General features: G+C 42.7%; 1 protein-coding gene across 1 annotated transcript; it reads right to left on the reverse strand.

Annotated features, from left to right (window-relative positions):
* Positions 1-918: 918 nt before the first annotated feature.
* LOC119555202 (calexcitin-2) lies at positions 919-10,260 on the reverse strand. Its single transcript, XM_037866461.1, has 5 exons — positions 10,126-10,260; positions 5,376-5,523; positions 3,712-3,764; positions 3,375-3,494; positions 919-1,816 (listed from the first exon to the last, which is right to left on the reverse strand). Exons 2-5 carry the CDS (start codon positions 5,431-5,433, stop codon positions 1,493-1,495), a joined length of 555 nt encoding a protein of 184 aa, XP_037722389.1. The 5' UTR covers positions 5,434-5,523; positions 10,126-10,260; the 3' UTR covers positions 919-1,492.
* Between the last annotated feature and the right edge of the window lie 10,216 nt (positions 10,261-20,476).

Below are 20,476 nucleotides of genomic sequence, written 5' to 3' on the forward strand. Positions count from 1 at the left end.
TGCCATATTTTGTAAACTAAAAGAGTTGCCACATGGATAAAAGCAGTTGTTGCAGGATGTTCACACAGCTGCTTGAGCAACAGCAGCCAAATGTGGCTCAGGCTGCTTGCTTTACTTTTAATTAAAAGCTGATTAAAAACTTCTCGAGATATATATTTTGGTATTTTATAACATAGAAGAGAAAACGAAAAAGAGGAAATTAATTAATTGTAATGGAAAGTTAATTCACCCTTGAACAGTGTCGGTTAGTGTGAACATCCCGTAGAATATATGTAAGATGTATAAGTTACGCGTTGGACTCCCAGTTTCTTCACTAGGTGTCGCCACTGGTGTAATGTAAAATGTGGCTGCTACCGCGAATGGGGTTACCAGATCTGGAATAACTAATTTCCATGGAAGAGGAAGAACGCATGGCGCCTTGATTCAAAAATATGGAATTTTTTTGCATTCTCGGGGCAAAGGAAAAAACACTCGCTCTGCTGGGTCTTAAATCTAAGGCTTTAATCTCCATCACCATATCACAATCCTATCTCTATCAATATATGTATATATATCGGATATTTTTCCCACCAGGATATTCCACACAGGGCACCGCGTCAAAGAAAGTTCCTTTCCGTTTACACAACGGTTGAACCACCAACATAATTCTTTCACTTTGACTCACTGTATTATCGGGAGAGAGCTCAATTTAAGTGCTGCCTGCATGCGGGGGCATAAATTATGAGCTTCTAAGCGCTGCAAAGTAAATTTCCTCGACGCTGACCGACCAGTAGCACTTTATCCTTAATTTTCATAAATGGCCGGGCACACGTTGATTATATCGCACTTGATGCGCCAAACTGTCTGTTGTTTTTACCACCCACCCCACCGCACCCATTAGAAGCCATTATAAATCGAAATTACAAGGCTAGCAACAAGTGAGGGACGAGATTCGTGTAGATACTTTGATTTTATTATCGTAATTTCTTGGAACACTTTACATTTACATTTAAATTTAAATTTATACGCCATAGATGCGAGACGATAAACGACGACTACACACACATAACAATTTGACAGTTTAATTGATTTAATTTACGCACCACATTGATACGGATCTGTGCGGGATCCCACCTCGTAATTGATATCATTGCTAGATATAGTCGTAGTTCGTAAAGGTACACTTCTGCGAATATGTTTCTGTGTAGAGATACACCAGCTTGCACATTTCTCGAAGCCTTGGTATATAAAGTATAAATAGGTTACAGACAGATTACGCTACTAAATTAGAACATTTGAATTGGGCAAAACTTGAGATTCTTGGAGAGAAAACAACACTCTACTAACAACGACGGAGCATCAAATCGGGAGGTTCGAGATCGCCATCGGCCTCCACTGTCTATAATCGAATAATAGAGATATTATATTTATTTTAATAATAATTTCACGTGTTGCATTTGTCCAGTAGTTGTTGGTTTAAGTCCAGTATATCATTGGGCTCATTGGCTGGGTCTTAGAAGCTGGTCTTTCCGAAGATGTAGTTGCCCGGCGCATTGACGTCCTCGGCGGCGAAGTACTCCTTCCACAAGGCGGCGAACTGCTCCCGGGTGACCTCGCTCTGGCCCTGGGCCATCTTCCCGAAGGCCTCCTCGCACTCGGTCTTCTCCAGGCCGTAGCTGGAGCAGACCAGCGTGAACTCGGTCACATCGATGCCGCCGTCGTGGGAGGCGTCCTCAAGATCGAACATGAAGTTCATGTAGGCATTCTGCCAGTCCATCACGCTGCTGGGATCCTTGGCATAGGCGTCCCACATGTTGCACCACTCGTCGACGCTAACCTGGAAGAGACATAGCCATTGGGTCATAATGGTGGATGAGCGCGTCGAGATTGCGGATTAGTTGAGTCACCGCCCCAGATTTATGCATCCCGCCCCGTGCTGAAAAGCCCATTAGTCCGGTATCGCCTCGGGCGGAGATTCGCCATAAAAACACCTCCTGCCCCGTCGTTATGGCTGCTCTGGGGGGCGTAATTTATGCCATCTAGTGATGCGATATTAACATTTTCTCGATGCCAATAGCAAACAGGGCAGGCAATTACCGCAACATCGCCTTGACCAACTTGGCTGACCGCCTTGGTTTGGCGTTACCAAAACCCAGTACCGGTTACCCTATAGCAGTACCAGTAACCAGTACACAGTACCCAATACCCCATACCATTAATTGTGGCCAGCCGTTACGTTTTGGCATGTTTTAATGTGGCCATAAATAAGTGCGAGGGTTGCTGCTGACCAGGACCACTTGTAATGCCAATTGGCAGCTGCCACCCCCGAAACAGGGGCTCTAAACAGCCGGACAGTCGAACTGACTGCATATTTTTTTGTTTATGGCCGCAGACTGAATCGAAACGATTTGCCCCAGATCCTTGACCCTGTAAGGCCCCCAGAAAAAAAATGCGTAGACTGCCCAACTGCAGCTCCTTTTCCGGCTAATTTGGAGTGCCGTGGCAAGTGAACAATAAATCTTAAGCTACATAGCTGACTGCCACAAAGGCGGACCAACAATAGCCGAGGATTTGGCATATTTTGGCAGCAAACTCCCCATCAAGTTCCTTTGGCCGTTGGCCAGAACTTTTGCGGCTTTTGTGGCAGCCGAAGTTCCTCTATCCGCCATCCACCTCATCGAGTTTATTTGAGCACAAAGTACCCGTAAAACCCGTATAACCCTAAACCCCTCCTAACCCGTAAACCTCGACCCTTGGAACGTGGCAATAGAATTAAGCCGAGGTTTTGTCGGTCTGACATTTCAATTTCTGTTCGCTTTGTATCGCATTGTTGCGGGTTTCGGTCGCCGTTTGTTGTTATTGAACTGTGTTCTGCTATGCCGGATTATAATTTAATTTGCCACTGCACTGGCGAGGACATTATTACAAAGGGAAAACCTGCAGGACTGCATTCTAGGACAAAAAGTTGGTCTTCTCATTACAGAAAGAAGAAAGTTGGGGCGGTACGAAGTCCCCGGCCGGAATCCGGATTGCACTGCTCAAATAATTCACAATTCAATTTCCGCCCGCTGGCAGGGAATTTGTTTACCACCCCTCGGCATTCCGCACCAATAAAAAGGCAAATTTATGAACGAAAATTTCTCTTCCGTTTTTTGTGTGAAGCTTTGTCGGTGCGAAGGACATTGTAATGTGAGTGTGTGTGGGGGGTATCCTGGTGTGTGGGGTGTCCTGCACACTTGTCAGCTGCTGCCACAATGGCATCGAGTGCAGTCCATGGATTTCAGCACTTTTGGCTCTGACAATGGAGCCAGACAAAAAACGAAATCACTTGACATGTAGTTGCCTTTGCAACTCGGCGGGGAAGGCGAATAGGGGTGAAAGGGTTCCAAACTCACCTGTCCATCGTTGTCCTTGTCGGCCTTCGAGCGCAGGCCAGTCCAGATTTCCATCATGAGGTCGTACGTCTCCTTGTTCTTCGGCGTGTCCTTCTGCCAGCCGCGCAGTTGGCAAACGCGCTGCAATTGGCAGAAACAATAACAGTCAGCACGGCACTCGCCAATTGAGTTATCAGTTCATATTCGCAAAAACTGCATGCAAAATGGGTACCATATAAAAAAAGCACAACTATTTTTTGTTGATGCATGGACGGGTTATATACGCCAGCACTCTTCAAAAATATATATTCAAATTTGTGCTTGCTTTTTCCGCCAGCAGTATTTCCGCTCCACTTACCTCGATGGCCAGCTCGAAGTCCTTAACGTCGATTTCGCCGCTTTGGTTCACATCTGTTGCGGCACGCATTATGCGCAATTGTTGTTATTTCGGGGGCAGTCAGCGTGAATAGCGTGTTGCGGGTCCGGGTCCCGTCGTTGTTCACATTGTTTGCATTGGTCAGTCGGGGCCAAAAACCAGAAATAGCGTAGCCAAAAAAGAGTTTCAAAAAAAGGCCAAAAAGAATCAGCGAATAGAGCGATGAACAATGTAGCGATTCTTTTTCAGGCTGTGCGACACAGTTCCGGTCGGCGGCAGTGCGAACATCAACAAAATTGTAGTGCCCCTAACTACCGGGGTGACGCCACCACATGGGAATCAGCACCACACTCGGAAAAAAGAACCCAATACTTAAAAAAGTCTGTATATGTACTTCATATGCTATCTGATATCAAGGAAGTATCATCTTACATGTTTTATATATAACCAATTGGGTAGGTTTAGTTAAGAATATGATATATCTTGAAAATCATTAATTATGTTGAATAGGAAAACCATTTAAGAAGTACCATTTATGGGAAGGCTAAGTATAGATGAAACTCTACTAGTCCTATAAAAATAAAAATCACTAATAACGGTAATTTTCGGTGTCTGGTTTTCCTATACAAAAATATATTTACAGAAATTTAAAAAGATTTTATATTTCTTGTATTTCAACTAAAACAGCTGGAACCATCTTATAAATCTATTCAACATAAACCTAAAACCCATTTCCAAGTTTATGACAAGTAAAATCTTAACTAGTATAATAGTATAAAAAGAACCCCAAGGTATATAATTTTTTATTTTAGAGTTTATTTTTCTGAGTGCCACCCTCTGCAAGCCCAACATTTGGCTTTTGGCCATGCGGGCGTTCCATTATCATTTGCAACGGTGTGCAAACGGCCACTTGAGTGCCAGTGTCAAGTGTTTGGCGCTTGCGTTTTATGACCATTTTTTTCGGCGCTACTCTTTTGTTATTGCCTGACCAGCTGCCGTCGAAAGGCGGGCACCGAGCCAAGTTGGTTTCAAAAAAGGTAGATATAGCTGGGATTATAGGGATGAGCCAACCGCATCCGCACCGGTGAATTAGTCATAATTGAAAAGCACTTAACCTTTATCACAAACAGCGTTGCATGGCGTTGCCTACTTGCAAGCTCTTTCCCCGAAAGTTGTACCTTTCGACATTTGCATTGCGTTTAACTCAATTTTAAATTGCCAAGTTTTGTTTGACTTTACTGACAGGCAAACACTTCTGTAAATTAAACATGGAACGGAATACACTCAACGCATTGAAGTGGATTTCGAGCACTTACATACGTATGCGCGATGCATGAGCACCACATTACGTATACGCGATGTGTGCACTTCTCAGATGAAGAAGATTAAATCGGCAGCGGAACTGCATGCTAATATCTGTCATTCGCTTTACGATTTTATTATAGGAAGCCCCATATCGCAATACCCCTGGCCAGCTGCGCGTTGTGTTTCATAATCCTATTAAAGAACTTTCAGGCAATCTGGGCCAAGTGCAATCTAATCAAAGTTTTGCAGCCATAACCCTGGCAACTCCACCGAAAACAGACAGTTCGTGCGGTCTGTAGTTGAGAAATCCTTGGCCATTCATCATTCTGATAAATACTCACCGAAGAACACGTTGAACAGGAAGAGCAGCTTCTTTTTGCGGAAATCGGAGATCGACATTGTTGTGTGTTTTTCTTGTTTTTTATCCGCTCGATGTATTCTTTATTGCGATTTTATTGGCTCTCCACAGTTGCAGCCGGAAATGGGAATCTGCAATGACAACGAAAAACACAATTACATGAGCTTCGTGAATGGCATAAAAATGGCAAATGAAGTGTATTCGAAAACGGGGCTGCGCTTAAGTTTAAAGTTCTCTCTCAATTAGGGAAAGTCGCCTCGTAAAAATTACGTTCAAGGAAACGAACTAAAACCCAAAACCAGCAGAACAGAACCGGAGGCAGCTGGAAAACGGATTGGGTTTGCTCTAGTTGACTGGCTTAGTTTATGCCAGCTAATTCAGGCAAAGGAAATAAAACAGGACCGTCTAAGGATGCGAAAAGAGCGAAAGAGCTGCTGTGCGCAATGCAAATGCATCCTGAGGGAAAGGGGGCGGGTCGAGGGGCGGGCTAAAAGCGACACAAATGCTTTTGGCCCCCAGCCCCGCCCCTCCGGAGTGGCAGTAGTATATGTGTGTTTGCGGGGCTCATGGCTCATTTAACCTTCAATCAGCAGCCAGTTGCAAGGCAGGGCCATGTGCTAAATTAGACAGAACTATATATGCATGCATTGTGGAATGTATCTTGGCAGCAGACGCACTAAACAGGCAACAAACATCAAAGGACCCGACCGGGCCATTGCCAGCGCTAAAAAGCCTGAAAGTCTGAAAGCCTTCGTGTTTGCATTAACTGCCTCTAAACGAGGACGTCATGTTTGCTGCGTTTATGGGGGACATTTTATGAATCTCAAGAGATTTTAAGTTGTTTTATTATGGCAAAATAATAATTAAGGGCACCAAAGTTATAAGGTTTTTGAAATCACTAGTACAAGTCTATAAAAACTTAACGTGAAACGAAAAAAATCGTTTTATTTAATGAATCCATCAGATATTCTGTTTTGAAGTATATTCTTGCATACTTTTAGACACCTTTACAAGGAAATGGCTGTTAAGCTGTTTAAAAGTATGCTATGAACTATTTTATGAAGCAAAAGATAAAAAAAACCTTGATTTACTTTATGAATTCGTCTGATGCTTGGACTAAAATTATTTTGCTTCATACTTTCAGACACCTTTAAAAAAGATATTAAAACAATTGCGATTTCTGTGGCACCCTTAAACTGATTGACCTCATTGAATAATGAATCAATTGCTTGTGTAACCATCAGTTAGCAAATTAAGTGAACTGTTGGAAATGGTCATCGCATAAACATAGTAAATATTTGCGTTAGTTCACTACTGGCAGCCCTCACTCCAAAAAAAAAAAAAGAACTGGCATTTGTTCAGCGCAGCTCGGAGCGGCTAAGGTAGCCAAAGCATAATTCCACAACAGAGGGAAATTGCAGCGAGGATGTCAAGTGGAAAGTGGAATGCAATGAACATGACAACGGCAACGAGGATGCAAGGATGCCGGGATGGCCAAGAAAGCGCCGATGGCCAACGGCTGATGGCTGATGGCTAGAAGCGGAGCACTTCCTTTTGGCAAAAATGCAGTTTGCCTCGGAAATGAAATTAAATGGAATATCTCCGACTCGCCAATTGGATATGCTCCTGAGCGGCAAATTGAAATAGGGCTTCCGAGATCCAAAACGGCGTAAAGCGAAAGGCTTTCGGTCAAGTGCAGGTAAATTTGACTCTTACTAAAGCTAATATTATTATATTATTACGGCGGAAAGGATGGCTTTTGTTAGCAGCCAAGGTTGCCTCGATGCCAAGAAATCCACTTGAAATTGAGGGACATTATCAATATTGTTTTAATGCCCTCGGGAATCTAAAATGGAGTTGGGTGCTTGGCTGTGTTAAATGGGTTAAATAAAACATATTGGAAATTAAAGGACCCCCATAAAATAGTTCAAATATATAAACAAAGATAATTAACATACAAACTGTTGCAATTAAAAAGGTCAAAGTTAATATAATGTACGAATTAATCCGAACCGGAATTAATTATGATAAACATTTTTCCATTAGCCCAAACCAACTAAGCTGACCAAACATTTTCCCTTCAAACCATTTATCTTATCAAAAGCTGACTTGGATTTAAGCCACCATGGTAATGTTAATTAAATTTACAAATTTCGCTGTCATAAAAATTAATTCTGACAATTATTTGGATAGCGAAAATCGCTTGCTTAATTAATATATTAATAATTGGGATTTTGTGACGGTCGCAAACAATGTGGCAGCCGATGTCAACTTCATTTAGCATTTAATGCACACACATTTACGGAAAAATCAGACTGTCACAGTTCATTAATTTCCTACGTGCGCGTCAATTAACATCAGGTGAAATCGAAAATGGTCGTGAGTGGGTCGAAATAAAAAATGTACGTTGAAAAAATAATCCACACATCGACTGGCTAAGAGTACACAAAAAGTGTGAAATTCAATTTGCCGCCCTTATTCATTTTCATGTTCAGTTGCAATGGCAATTGCGTGAGGACCTTCACGGAGAAAAAGGATTTTTCCACCTGAAGTAGAGGCACGTAGCCAGGGGCTTGCGGAAAATAATGGCTTATACGGACAAAAAAATTATGATGTGAAATTTTAACTTCTTTAAAGCATTTTTAAATATAACAAATAAAAAATTATTTCCCAAACCATACTTCGTTTTACAACGAAATGAAATTCTATTTTCGAATTGGAACTATCATGTTTGATTTTTTATATATGATGAGCCCATTATATTTAAAGTTTATAGAAATACCTACTCCTATTTTAATGCGATTTTAAACTATTTATTAAAATATAGGATAGGAGGTTAGTTTAACTATTATGACTGCCAATACTCTGGCCGTTTTAAGCCAAGTTAAAATAGGAATAAAGCCCCCAGCGAAATCGGCGGATCTGCTGGCAGATGTAATTTAAGCCAATGCAGCGGAATCTCATTTCAGTGGCACTTACGCCTCGCAACTGCAAATGGCCGTGGAAATGTAAAGCCTTTTAATAGCCTGATGGGCGGATTATTTATCCTCGAAATTAATTATTAAATATGCGCGCAAATTGAATTCATCGATGCCATTTGTTACTCAGTTTTCCGCTGCGTTCGCCATTCCATGCACGAGCACATCACGCATACGCCGTGTGCCACCGCGGTTTGTTTGTCCCTGTGACAGGGGCATTTATGCCACCGCCTCCCATTAATTACCAATACTCATGCGCCAATGCATAAAAGCCACGCGCTGCTTGCCACAAAACTGCGTCGGCTTTTGTGGCATGAGGCGACCACATTAACCAACATCACCGAAGGCTCGTTAATTGGGTTCTGTTTTAGCTTCGCTCTTGATTTTGGGGCCAACGAGTTTCTCATAATGAAAATATGGCGGAATTTCAGCACTTTATATATAGCCGGAGTGGCAATAAATCGCCATCTGCGAAGTTATAAATTTCAATATGAAGACATCAATGTTTTAATTGGACTTTTAGTGCGAAATGGGGCTGATTTGATTCCGCAATTTATTGGGCAATCAAATTAGAGAACGCCCCACTGGCCCGTTTATCAACACAATTTGATTTGCATAAACTGGTTTTACCCTGTTTTTTTTTTGTTTGGCCTGCAATGTGTTTATTATGCAAAATCCTCGAATCCCCCAGGGGAAAGGGCAGGTGGAGCGGTATAGTCATAAATTATTAGAGAATAAAATGCGGGGACAGGAATATTCATGGCTTTCAGAGCTGACAGTTGTGAAACAGTGCTGAAAAGTATGCTACATGCGATTGATTGATTTTGCAAGTCGATTTTGTTGCACACAAAATGGTAATTGCAATTGTTTTGATTTCATCAGCATGCAAATTGGGTTTATTTATTTGGCCTGCCATTAGCAGAAAACTCGGATTGCTGATCCCCAGATGACCCACACCCAATCTACATATAGCCCATCTTCAATTCGAGTTGTACGATGGATGGCACAGTTTTCAACGGTCGCTAATTACTTTTGCGCTGCCGTAAATTTGCGCAGCCAATTTAAAATAATAGACAATGCAAGTGGCGTCGTCGCTTGCTCTTTATCTGCTGATGCAGTCGCTCGGGGAATTTGCCCACTGTCCACTATCCACTATCCACTATCCACAATCCAGTGGCCACCATCTGCCTTTGTTGCATTGTCCGCGGCTCGCAGTAATTTTGTGTAATTTGCATTAATTTACATTTAATTTTCAGCCGCCGAGGAGCCGAGGCACCAAGGAGCAGACAATGCGCGGCCTAAGGCCACCGACGCATGCCTGGCCAAACAACAGGACCCAACAGAAACCAAACAGACTGACAGGACGAGGATCCTTGGGCTGCGAAAAACTTTCGGCCATGCCAGGCTTTCAATGAATTCATTATGGCCAGCCCAAGGTGGGGAAGTAAGAATATTCTTCCAGTTGTTAAATTGTCGAGAGTCTGGTTGTGTTTTGTGAAAGTTCCCCCCAGAAACACCCACCCCCGCCTTTCTTTCACAAACTATCTGCCCACTCAAGAAAAACTGGGGCTCTGGTTCCTGTTGAGCCGTGGCAGCTCTTTGAGCCACCCACTTGAGCTCGTTACTTTGGGCTTGTTCTTTTCTTGGTTATTTTTTTGGAAATGTAAGCTTTTCGAAAATTTTGCGGTATTATTATTCTGGTAACGGAAACTCTTAACACAAACACACAGGTACACAGGTACACGTTAACTTTACCGTGGGTTCTGAACTGGCTCTGGTTTTTTTGGACTTATTTTGTAATTTTTCGGTTTTCGGATTCGGGTTCCTGAACCGTCTGCTCTATAACGCGGTTGGCCGTCTTGTGATGCTCGTTGCCATCGAGCCACTGCCTTTTATATGCGCCCTCCGACTGCGCCGACGTCGCTGCCGGCGTCGACAGAAGTTGGGCGCTCTGGGTGTTCTGGGTGCTCTATGTCATCGCAGGGGTTTTATCTTATCGCCGCCTCTGCCGACGCCGCTGCCGACGACCCCGCTGCACACGAGTGTGCGGATGTAGTGGTGCACAGTGTGCTTTTTGGCCACCACGTGCAACGTTACGAGCAGAGAATCGGCATCGTTGGCATCACCATCACCATCGCCATCGCCATCAGCATGCGGCATATTTGCTCGTGGGTTTGTTTTGGGATTTGACACTCGCAGAAAACTCCATGCTGGGCGCTCTCTTGTAGACTGCACTTTATATTTGGGTAATTAAATGGCGCTTCTTATCGGATGAGGGCATACAATGTCGGTGGCCCAGGGGTTACGACTCCCCGGGCGGCCAAAAAATGACACACTGAGGGATGTGCTGCTGGCTTACTATGTTATGGTCAAAAATACTGACGTTTTACTAAGCTCACATCAAAAGTTTATAGCTCTTCAAACTACGAAAGTTTAAAGCCTAAACTTTTTAGTAAGAGGCAGAAACGGAATGTATGGACTTTCGCAGTACTCAAAAGAATAAACCTAGCTCACTTAAGAAAACGAAAATAACTAATTCAATAGAGTTATCAATGTACAAACAGGCTATACAAACCTTAAGAGATTTTGGAATCAATGCCTAGGGTGCCTAAAAGCAGGCAACTTTATTTTTAAAACTGTTTGAAATCTAAACTAAGCCAAAATAACTAAAACTATAAAGATCTTAAATGCCCGTAAAAGTATTATATATTCCAACAAGCCATAAAAATCTTTAGAGATTTCAAATAAATGTTTAGGGTTCCTAAAATTTATTTAATTTATTTTTGTTCATTTATCGATGGAATATCGTATTTTTAAGAGCTTTTAAATCAGACTCAATAAAACCTAGAATTTTATGGCACCCATCCAAGTAAAAGCACTTCCCGCAGTGCACCACAACATAACAAATCAAAATGTGCAAATGTTCTGGACAAATTTTTAGCATAGCCTTGACACACACACAATAAACCAAAGCACACACACTCACACACACAGGCTGACTTTAAGGCAACACAGACACATAGGCTGGCTGTGGGCTCAACTTGGCCAAAGTTAATTTGGCCCAAAAGAAGGCAGTGGAAGCAGCTGGTGCAGTAGGAGCAGCAGCAGCAGCAACACCAGCAGCAATAACAGGCACACTTGGCGGCATAATTTCTGGTGGCGCATTCAATCTTGGCCAAGAGTGGACCGTGGACTTGCGGACTTGTGGACCACCAACCGGCTAGGAAAAAAATCATTTAGCCAAGCAATTTCCAGGCTTTTAATTACACAAAGCAGACACATATACAGCTCATGTATTTCGGCTGTTAATTGTCAAGTTTCGGCTGAAATGTCGCTGCCAATTTATCAGGCGCCTCAGGAGCAGGCCCTCCCCGTTCGCCATTTTGCCATTTTGGCCCATATCCTGCTGCTTTTCACCCAGCGGGTGTCCTGCAGCCTGTCCTGTTCCACTTTCACGCTGTTCCACCAGCTGATGCTTATTGCAGATGACCGTTTTACCAATGTTTCGTTCCGGCCAGGCTTTCTCTTTTTTATGTGTGTGTGTGTGTGTGTGGGTGTCGGTGTGGGAGCGACGGTGCGTGTTGGAGTAGGCAAATGTTTAAATTTGTGGCCTTTTTACCTGTTTGCATCTCAAGTGGCCAAGGGCTACGTCCTGTGCCTGTGTGTGTGTGCCTATGTCTGTGTGCGCACAGGAAACGGAAGCCGACATTGACACAGTTTGAAATTAACATGAGCCTGGCCAAAAGACCCACCTAAAATCTTGAATGCCTTCTAGCGTTTGGCCCCATTTCTCAGCGTTTAGCTGTCCACCTATTTCATGTTGTTTTTGGCTTTCCATTCCACGTCTGCATCTGCGCCTTCCTCCCTTTTGCTCCACCGCATAAGTGGGGCCACTAAACGTTCCGTTGTGGCTCACACACGAGCGGACAAAGTGCACTGAGAGAAGTGGGGAAGTGCTCTATAAAAGCAGTCAACCGTTTCGGAAAAAAGCCTATAGAACAAAAATTAAATCAAGATAATATACATCTGCCAAAAAAAAAGAAAAGTATGTTTTAAAAGGATATCTGGATACTGGTGTGTCTCGAGTCATAAATCTTAGGGAGGAAACATTATCTATTGGATATTCTAAGAAACACTGCTAAAGAAACTATAAGTCGTAGGTCACGTTTTAGCCTCATACACTAAAAAAAGGATTTGCCCTTTGGCGACTTTGTCTTTAAATTAGAAAAATTAAATAGCCTTAAAAACTATTATCGAAAATACAGCAATTTTACTTAATAAATAAAGGTTGTTATTATTGCTTCTTACATTGGTTCTTATTATTGGTTCTTACATTGGCTTTACAAATAACCTTTGCAAACTCTTCATAATTTTGAATAATTGTAAGGTTTGAATAAGTGAATGATTAATTATGTTCACGCATAATAAAATAATGGGAATTACAAAAATTGTTTAAAGTGTAGTCATGTTAAAGGTGCACAGCAGCGGTGAATTATTTGAAGAAGGCCCGGCCGCCACCCACCATTCATAGCACTACCTCCATTCCCCAGGACACTCCGTCCATCTGATGGGCCTGCTGCTCCTCCTCATCCTGCTCCCAGCGGCCACCTTTGTGCGGAGGACGTTCCGTGCCAGCCACACACTCGTCGCTTACCTACTCGGCAATGGCAACTTGATTAGACCAACATGAAATTAAGTAATTTTGCTGTATTGTTTAGTGTTCCAGCTTGGCAACAAGAGTGGGTGGTGGCCAGTGGCTGGTGGATAGAGCGCCTTCCATGGGAAAGGCAGTACCAATGGACACCACAATGGCGACCGAGAACAAAGCGGGTCACAAAGGAAACCACCAAACCAACCGAATTTAATGAAAACATTTGTATCCCAGCCGAGGATGAGTCTCCGGGTCTGGACTCTAACCAAAGAGCCGGGAGTTTGGAAAGAAAAATAGAAGAAAATAAATCATTTATTTTGGGGAAATCCTAAAGTTTTGGTATCATATAAAATTCCATTTGCACCCCTTGGAAGGAAAGCTGGGAAGCTGGCTGAAATCAAGCGCACACTCTGCAGTATTTTATAATAACAGAGCTAGCTGGGCTAAAAACAGAATGCAAAACTCGTGTGTCATGGGCAACTTGAACCAAATTGCATTTACCTCTATCTCTCACTTTTGGCCAAATCATCTCATTTAGCATAATCAGAAACGGAAAACTTGTGTGCCATGAATTCTCATGTCGCAAATGGCGAGTAAAACAATTTGAGTTTGTCGGGGGGAAATTGCATTTAAGCCCGGCCAAAGTGGAATTCCCTTTGAATTTAAATGCGCCGAGAAAGGCGAGCAGCCGTAAAAACGTTAGGGCAATCCGTGGACCCCTTCTGGTTTCCATCGCCCACGCCCCTGAGTTTTTTCCCAGCCAGATGCATGTGGGTGGGGCGTTGCAAATTACGGCGTTTTGGGGTAGGACAGGTGAGTAAACCGTTAACCCTTCAACGCCCCCGCCCCCCGTCTGGACCTGAGGTCCCTCGTCCTTGCACCTCTTGCAGCCTGGGATTAAATCAGCTTGCCCCAAAATAACGCAAGCTTGTCATGCATAGCAGTGTGGGCAAAAGGGGGCGTGGCATGTCCTGACCCGCCCCTGGTACCCGGTGCTTCTCTGTGTAATTTACTATTATTTTTTAAGCACTTTCCTTTTATGCTCGCTGCTACATACAAGCATTTTTATTGTTTGTTTCATTTGGCATTTTGTTTGTTTTCAGCTGGGCGTCCTTCCGCCTTTCATTGTGTGAAAAAGGTGGGTGTGCATGGGCAGGGGCATCCCCAAAAAAAAAGGGGGGGGGGGCTTGTGTAGTAGGTGGAGACCCCGCAGTTGCACGTGAGAAATTACACATGTCCTCCAATGTTTTCAGCATGTCTGCATGCGATTGCACCAGGAGTATCTGGATCTGAGTCCGTATACGTATCTGTATCTGTATCTGCATCTGCATCTGTAGTCGCACTCGTATCCCTGACTATTTGTTTGTTCTCTCATTTCGCTGTTTGTTTGTTTGTTTTTACTTTTTTGGGTGGGGGTTTTTTGTTTTCTTTTCTGGCTTGGAACTTGTGTGTGTTGGCTGCCAGATTTATGTTTTGCCAAACGGAATTTGTCTCGTGTAGTTGAGTTGCAGCAATGGAATGCCCAGACCCAGATCCTTTCGCATCCTTGCAGCCATGCCGAATGGCAAATTGATGACCTGAGATTTTCGCTGCAGTTGCAGATTTCCCTTCACCCAGGCCAAATTGAATTTACCGCCGGCCCGCTGGCAAAAACGCTTGCGTAATTATTTCCACCTGCTTTGAGGGTCATTTGGGAATTATTACATTTCCCACCCACAAAACAAAGGCTTACATAACGCCCTCAGCTCTCCACTCTTCAGACCGCATAAGCTGAATTTTAATTTGACTCGCCAAAAAGCCAAAAGCCTGTAGGCCACCCTTTGGCCCCAACTGACCTTCCGAAAAATTCGGAAATTCTTTTTTGTTTACACCCAGGAAGCAATGCAAACAAAATACTAAATAAGAAATTAGAAACTAGGCCTAAGTGCAGCGGTAATACTCTACAGCTTCAAGGCAAACAAATATTTATCTGACCACTTTATTCTAGTTAAATATTAAAGATCTACAATCTTGTAGTCAGCTGATGTGATATGTTCTTGACAATTCCCAAAGATAGTGATAATAAAATCAGCAGGGGACTATCTCGTGTTTGAGAAGATATTTATATATCAAATCTTTGCCCTAGAAACAGTGTTATAAATAGAAGAACCATTGTTAATCAAAAGAGAAATAAAATACAGTTTATAAGAACTGTGATTTCATATTTGTAATCTAGTTTTATTCTAAAAATGATTAACTATAAATGTTTGCGGGGCTAAATTTAAAGTTTTTAGACATTTTATCATGAGTTCAAGAAGTTTAAGTTTGTACCATTATTTTTCTTTTCTTGGGATAAAATCAAAGTTCCTTTTATTGGCCACATTGTAGATTAGGGATTTGACATAATACCTTATACATTTTATTACAATATTCAAAGCATTTTAGGAATTTAAAAAATGATCATAGTTTGTTATAATTAATTACAATACTTCATTATAAAACCTTTAGGTACTATAGGCTTTCTTTAAAGCCTTTTATGTATTTTAATCCCTTTCATTGCAGCAAAGAGCGTAATGCAATGGAAATGCCCTGTCTGCCTTTGGAATCTAGACCAAATTTGGCCAATACCCGTATGCAAACACATATGCAAAATAAATACCAGACAAAACGGATGGTATAATAACAATTATTGCCTCCCCGGCCCAATTTTACAATCCCCACTTGGCTAGGAACTTGGAGGAGGGCGGGAAGGGCGCAATGACAGCGGAAGCTGAAAATTTCATTGATTTTGGCAACGACTGTGGCGACGGAAGCCATGAAAAAGCCAGCAGTCAGCAGTCGGCACAGTGGGTCTCGACTTCTGGGCCAAAAATTCGGCAGTGGCCCATAGACCGGGCCACTTGACTATGGTAATTTATATCTTCGGCGACCTCGCCTGCCACTGGGTGGGTGGTTTTTTTGGGGGCGGAGATGTGTGGATAAGTGGGTGATTTGGGGATTGGGTGACTGGGTGATGTGTGAGGTCTAGGCTAAGGTTATGACATGGGCCGGCCCAAACATTGCCAGGAAATTTTGGGTAAACAGCACATGGGCGCTTTTTTGTCTAAACCAATTGCCGCATTTGTATCTGAGACTGCGTCACTTTCACCACGAAATGTTTGCCAGATAAGACAAAGTGTAGGGGTTTTTTATCCGATAAGTCCAAGGGGTTTTCTTATCAGCCCTCCTCCCCTACGTCATCATCCACTGATTGAGCTTGCAGCCTCATTTAAAAATCAAATTTTATGCAATTGCCTTGGCTTTTGACAGGCCTCAATCTAAAATGCAATTAGTAATTGTGCAGCTTCACTATTACGGCTTTTCTTTGCCCACTCACTTGTGTTGTTGGGTAATTGGCCTTATCTCAATGTGAGTGTGCCATCTGCACTGCGCCATAATCTCGGGACTGCATGACATAATTTTCGTATTTAATATCAACTCACCTTGATTAGACAATCTCCCGGGGGAGTCGCCGGATTCGGATGAGGTTCAATCGAGTTCAAGTCGCCCCAAATGCCGGTACGAATAATTTTCGACTTGACAAGCATATATCTCCGCTCACACACAGCCAGTCGAGTGGCGGTTCATTTACAACGATTTCGCATCCAAGCCACATGGAAACCACAAATTTCGCGCCACATAAAACAACCGCTAGAAGAAAAGCGAGGAAAAACGCGGATAAACCAAATCGAAAAATACAAAAATTAAAACATGAGACAAAAAAATGAAAACAAACAAGAGGCTGCAGCTTCCATAGATTTGCTGCTGTTTGTTTTTTCGCCATTCAACTAATTGCTATTAATAAAAAGAAACAGCTTCCAGCAGGTGAGACGCTATTTGGCGGCATCTTGGCATCTTGGCATCTTGTGTGGCCCGCTGGATGGAAAGCACTACGGTCGATCGGAATAGCCAAAAAGCCGTACAATGGGGCCCTTAGCCACCACAATCTTGTTAGCCCAGATGTGGAAAGTCAGCCCTATCCATTGTCTGGCGAAAAGAGAGGAAAGCTGGTTGGCCAAATGGGAGCTCATCTGTGATTATGTTTTTATGGGGCTTCCCACACCTGTTGATTTGGTTTTCGGAATTCCGCGGGCCAAACTCCGCACGATTTGACTCCACTGGAAAACCGATATATGCTCAGATTCACGTAAATTCAGATTTATTGCATTTACAGCCACTAATTGTTTGAGCTGCCTGCAATTAAACACGCGCGAGTACGAACAACACAAGCCCATAAAATAATGTTTATGTTTGACGAAAGGCAAATACTCTGGCGTCGAGGATCGTTTTATATTTTATACAGGCATGGTGAGTTACTGAACACTATTCCGATTTGCAAAAAGTATGTGGTATAATAAAACCAAGTGTTAAAGCCGAAACAAGCCTCAATAAATTTACCTTATTAAAATGCCTACATTTTGGACCACTGATTAAGTCATAAAAGTAAATTTTTAATTGACATTCCTAGTCCCCTATTAATTAATTAGTTTCCTATTAGAAAGTTAGACTTCTCTATCTCAGTCTTCAATTAAATGTATTGTAGCACGATTTATTGTAGCATATGTTTTGTTCTATACATGTTAACCTTTGTTACCCAATAACTACTAATAAATTGCCACGAGGTTGTTGATCTACGACTAGTTTTATTTACAAAATGGAAAGCCAAATCTTAAGTAAACATTTGTTAAGTAACATATTTAAATCACAATAGCGTAATAGCCCCATAAAAGTGGTAATTATCCAAAAAGTATAAAGTGTATGCTAAAAGTATAAAAACAAATATTAAGTGAAAACAAATGGGTGGGTTGAACTAGTCTGGCTGAGAATTCGTTAAAAATCTTTAGAGAACTTTCAGTTACAGTTGGGTGGCCAAAGTGAGACCCGCATGAGAAGTACATTAACCCTAGACAGACAGTTGTCGAAACAGCAACATTTGCTTTCAAAGTTTGTCAAACTAATTACCCTTGGAGCCACTGTGCTGTCGCCAGTTTGTTACGCAATCGCAGGCTGAAATTCCAACGATATAGATATAGACGTCGATATCTGTATCCCCTGGCAGTTACTCAACTTGAGATGAAATAACAATAAAACAATTAATTATATGGGCATCGACAAAGTCAAATTGCCTGTCTGCAGCAGTCTCTTTGTTTGACAAAAGCCAGGCAAAACAGTTCGCATGCGGCAAGCCGTTGCCATTGAAATTGCCATTGCCACTGTCAGTGGCAACAGCAACACACACGCAACACACAAGCAACATATGCAACACAGGCAACACAAGAGCAGCAAACATAAACTTGGAGATACAGGAAACACACAACAGCCAAGGCAGTAGATAAATTTGAGCAGCAGCAGCATCAGCTTGCAAACGTGCGACTCGAGTTGCTGCTGTGCAGCAACACTGCTAGGAGCAACATCAGCAACGGCAGCAACAGCTGGCTAAGCACTTGAAGCACTTTCGTTTTCATCTGATCGCCAGTCGGGTGGAAAGCGCCTTTTGGTTGTTGGTTGCTGGTTGTTGGTAATGTAATGCGCGCATCTTTAAGACACGCCGCATTGTAGTTGCTGCTGTTTCTGCTGCTGATGCTGCTGCTGCTGCTGGCATGCAAATGCCGACCGATATCGATCTGTGAAGTTGTCCGGCCTACCATTTGTCTAATTGTCGAGTTTCTCGAACTCTGGCCAGAGCATCCGCCGATCGAGGGGCACATGTTGCCGCTGTGATGATGATGCAACTGCATTGCCATTGAATAACAAGCAACAGCGACAACTGCAGCAGAGAAATTGCAGCCCCTGCACTCGCGTTACATTCAAGGTCCCGAACTTCGATTTCTCCCGACTTTAAGACCAACTCCAGCTCCAACTTCAAACTCCAGCTGATCTACGTGCCCAGCTTGTCTGGCCTGACCAATTGGTACGTTGCCGTCTTGACCCGCAATGCTTCCGTCGATTGTCATCGCATCGGGGGCTCAGAGGCATGCGTAAAAACTTATTTATATCCACTGGCTGTCTTTACGATTTCAATTAAATGCCAAAGCACACAGCCATTATTGTTATTATTATTATTTTCGCAACACGGCGGGAAAGTTCCCACCAAACCAAGCAACCAAACAACAAAACTTTTCTTCGATTGGGCAAGCGATTTGGGGACTTCGAGTTTCAGATTTTGATTATCCGGTGGTTACAAGTATTCGTCCGTCATCGTCAAAAGGCGCCTCTTAATTGAACAACAACGGAAAATGCCAAACAAATGCCAACGCCCACCACAACAAATTGACAAGCAGCGTCTTTTGGCTTAAATGATCAATCGGCTGCACAAACTAAACTTCCCCAGACGATGCAGTTGCCGTTGGCTGTTGGTTGTTGTTTGTTGTTGTTGGTGTTGCATTAACAACTTCCCCATTGGCTTTGTGTATGTTGCCGTGGTGCAGCAACAAGCAACATGACTTATGAGTTTGTGCATCAACACGGAATTCGAGTTGCTGCTGCTGATGTTGCTGCTTGTATTGCTGCTGCATCGCGTAATGAAAACGAAAGTAACTCGCACTCACATACAGACAGACACTCACTTGAGCACCGGATCGGGCAGCCACACGCCACATCATTCACTCTCTCGACTGGGGGGCTGACCGGAATTATGCGCATATTTTAAACTAATCGCAATTAAACTAATCACTTGACATCTTACATTGAAACAGGCGTTGAATAGCTGCCCACTAATTACTCACTTAAATGGCACACATATATAACCGGCATGGAGTAGGGAAAAAATGCACTCCAAATGCCGCAATGACACAAAGTGGCATTCGGACGGCAATTAATGGGTAGCAGAACAGATCGAATCGAGTCCTATATGTAACATACGAGGCGATCCAATGTTGTGCGACCTATGCAGCCGTTCGCATTTAAATTAGATTAGATAATTGGTGGAATCGTTCGAGCGGCGTCACGAATGTGAGATCAAATGGCAGCGCCTCTCTTATCTAACTATCTAGTATAATATATCATATATCGTTTACGGCCACCGGGCTTATTCTAATGTCGAATCGAAATCGAATTCACAGACATCAATAGTTCTCTCACAGCGGAATCGCCTTATAAGCATGCCAAAACGAAAATAGAAGTAAATAAATAATTATGGTAATGACCCACTTGTATGACTTAATTTTGCAATTACCACAGTTTAACATTTACTTGGCAGTTACAATGCCCAGCTCGCATGCAATCAGCACTTGTTTATGATATGGGGCTCATTTGCCATGAATTCAGAGGATCGTAATCCAAAATTGCAAAATAACTTAGGTAAGTTTTCCAGCTCTTAAGTGCTTAATGGAAATTTTAACAAACAAAACGCTCCTTTATCTCATTCTATGGCAATTGTAAATATAACATAATAAATACATTATGGTAATCGCTAACGCTTTGAGCGTATAATCTATT

The sequence above is a fragment of the Drosophila subpulchrella genome, chromosome 3R (genome assembly GCF_014743375.2).
Source record: "Drosophila subpulchrella strain 33 F10 #4 breed RU33 chromosome 3R, RU_Dsub_v1.1 Primary Assembly, whole genome shotgun sequence".
NCBI classification, from domain to species: domain Eukaryota; kingdom Metazoa; phylum Arthropoda; class Insecta; order Diptera; family Drosophilidae; genus Drosophila; species Drosophila subpulchrella.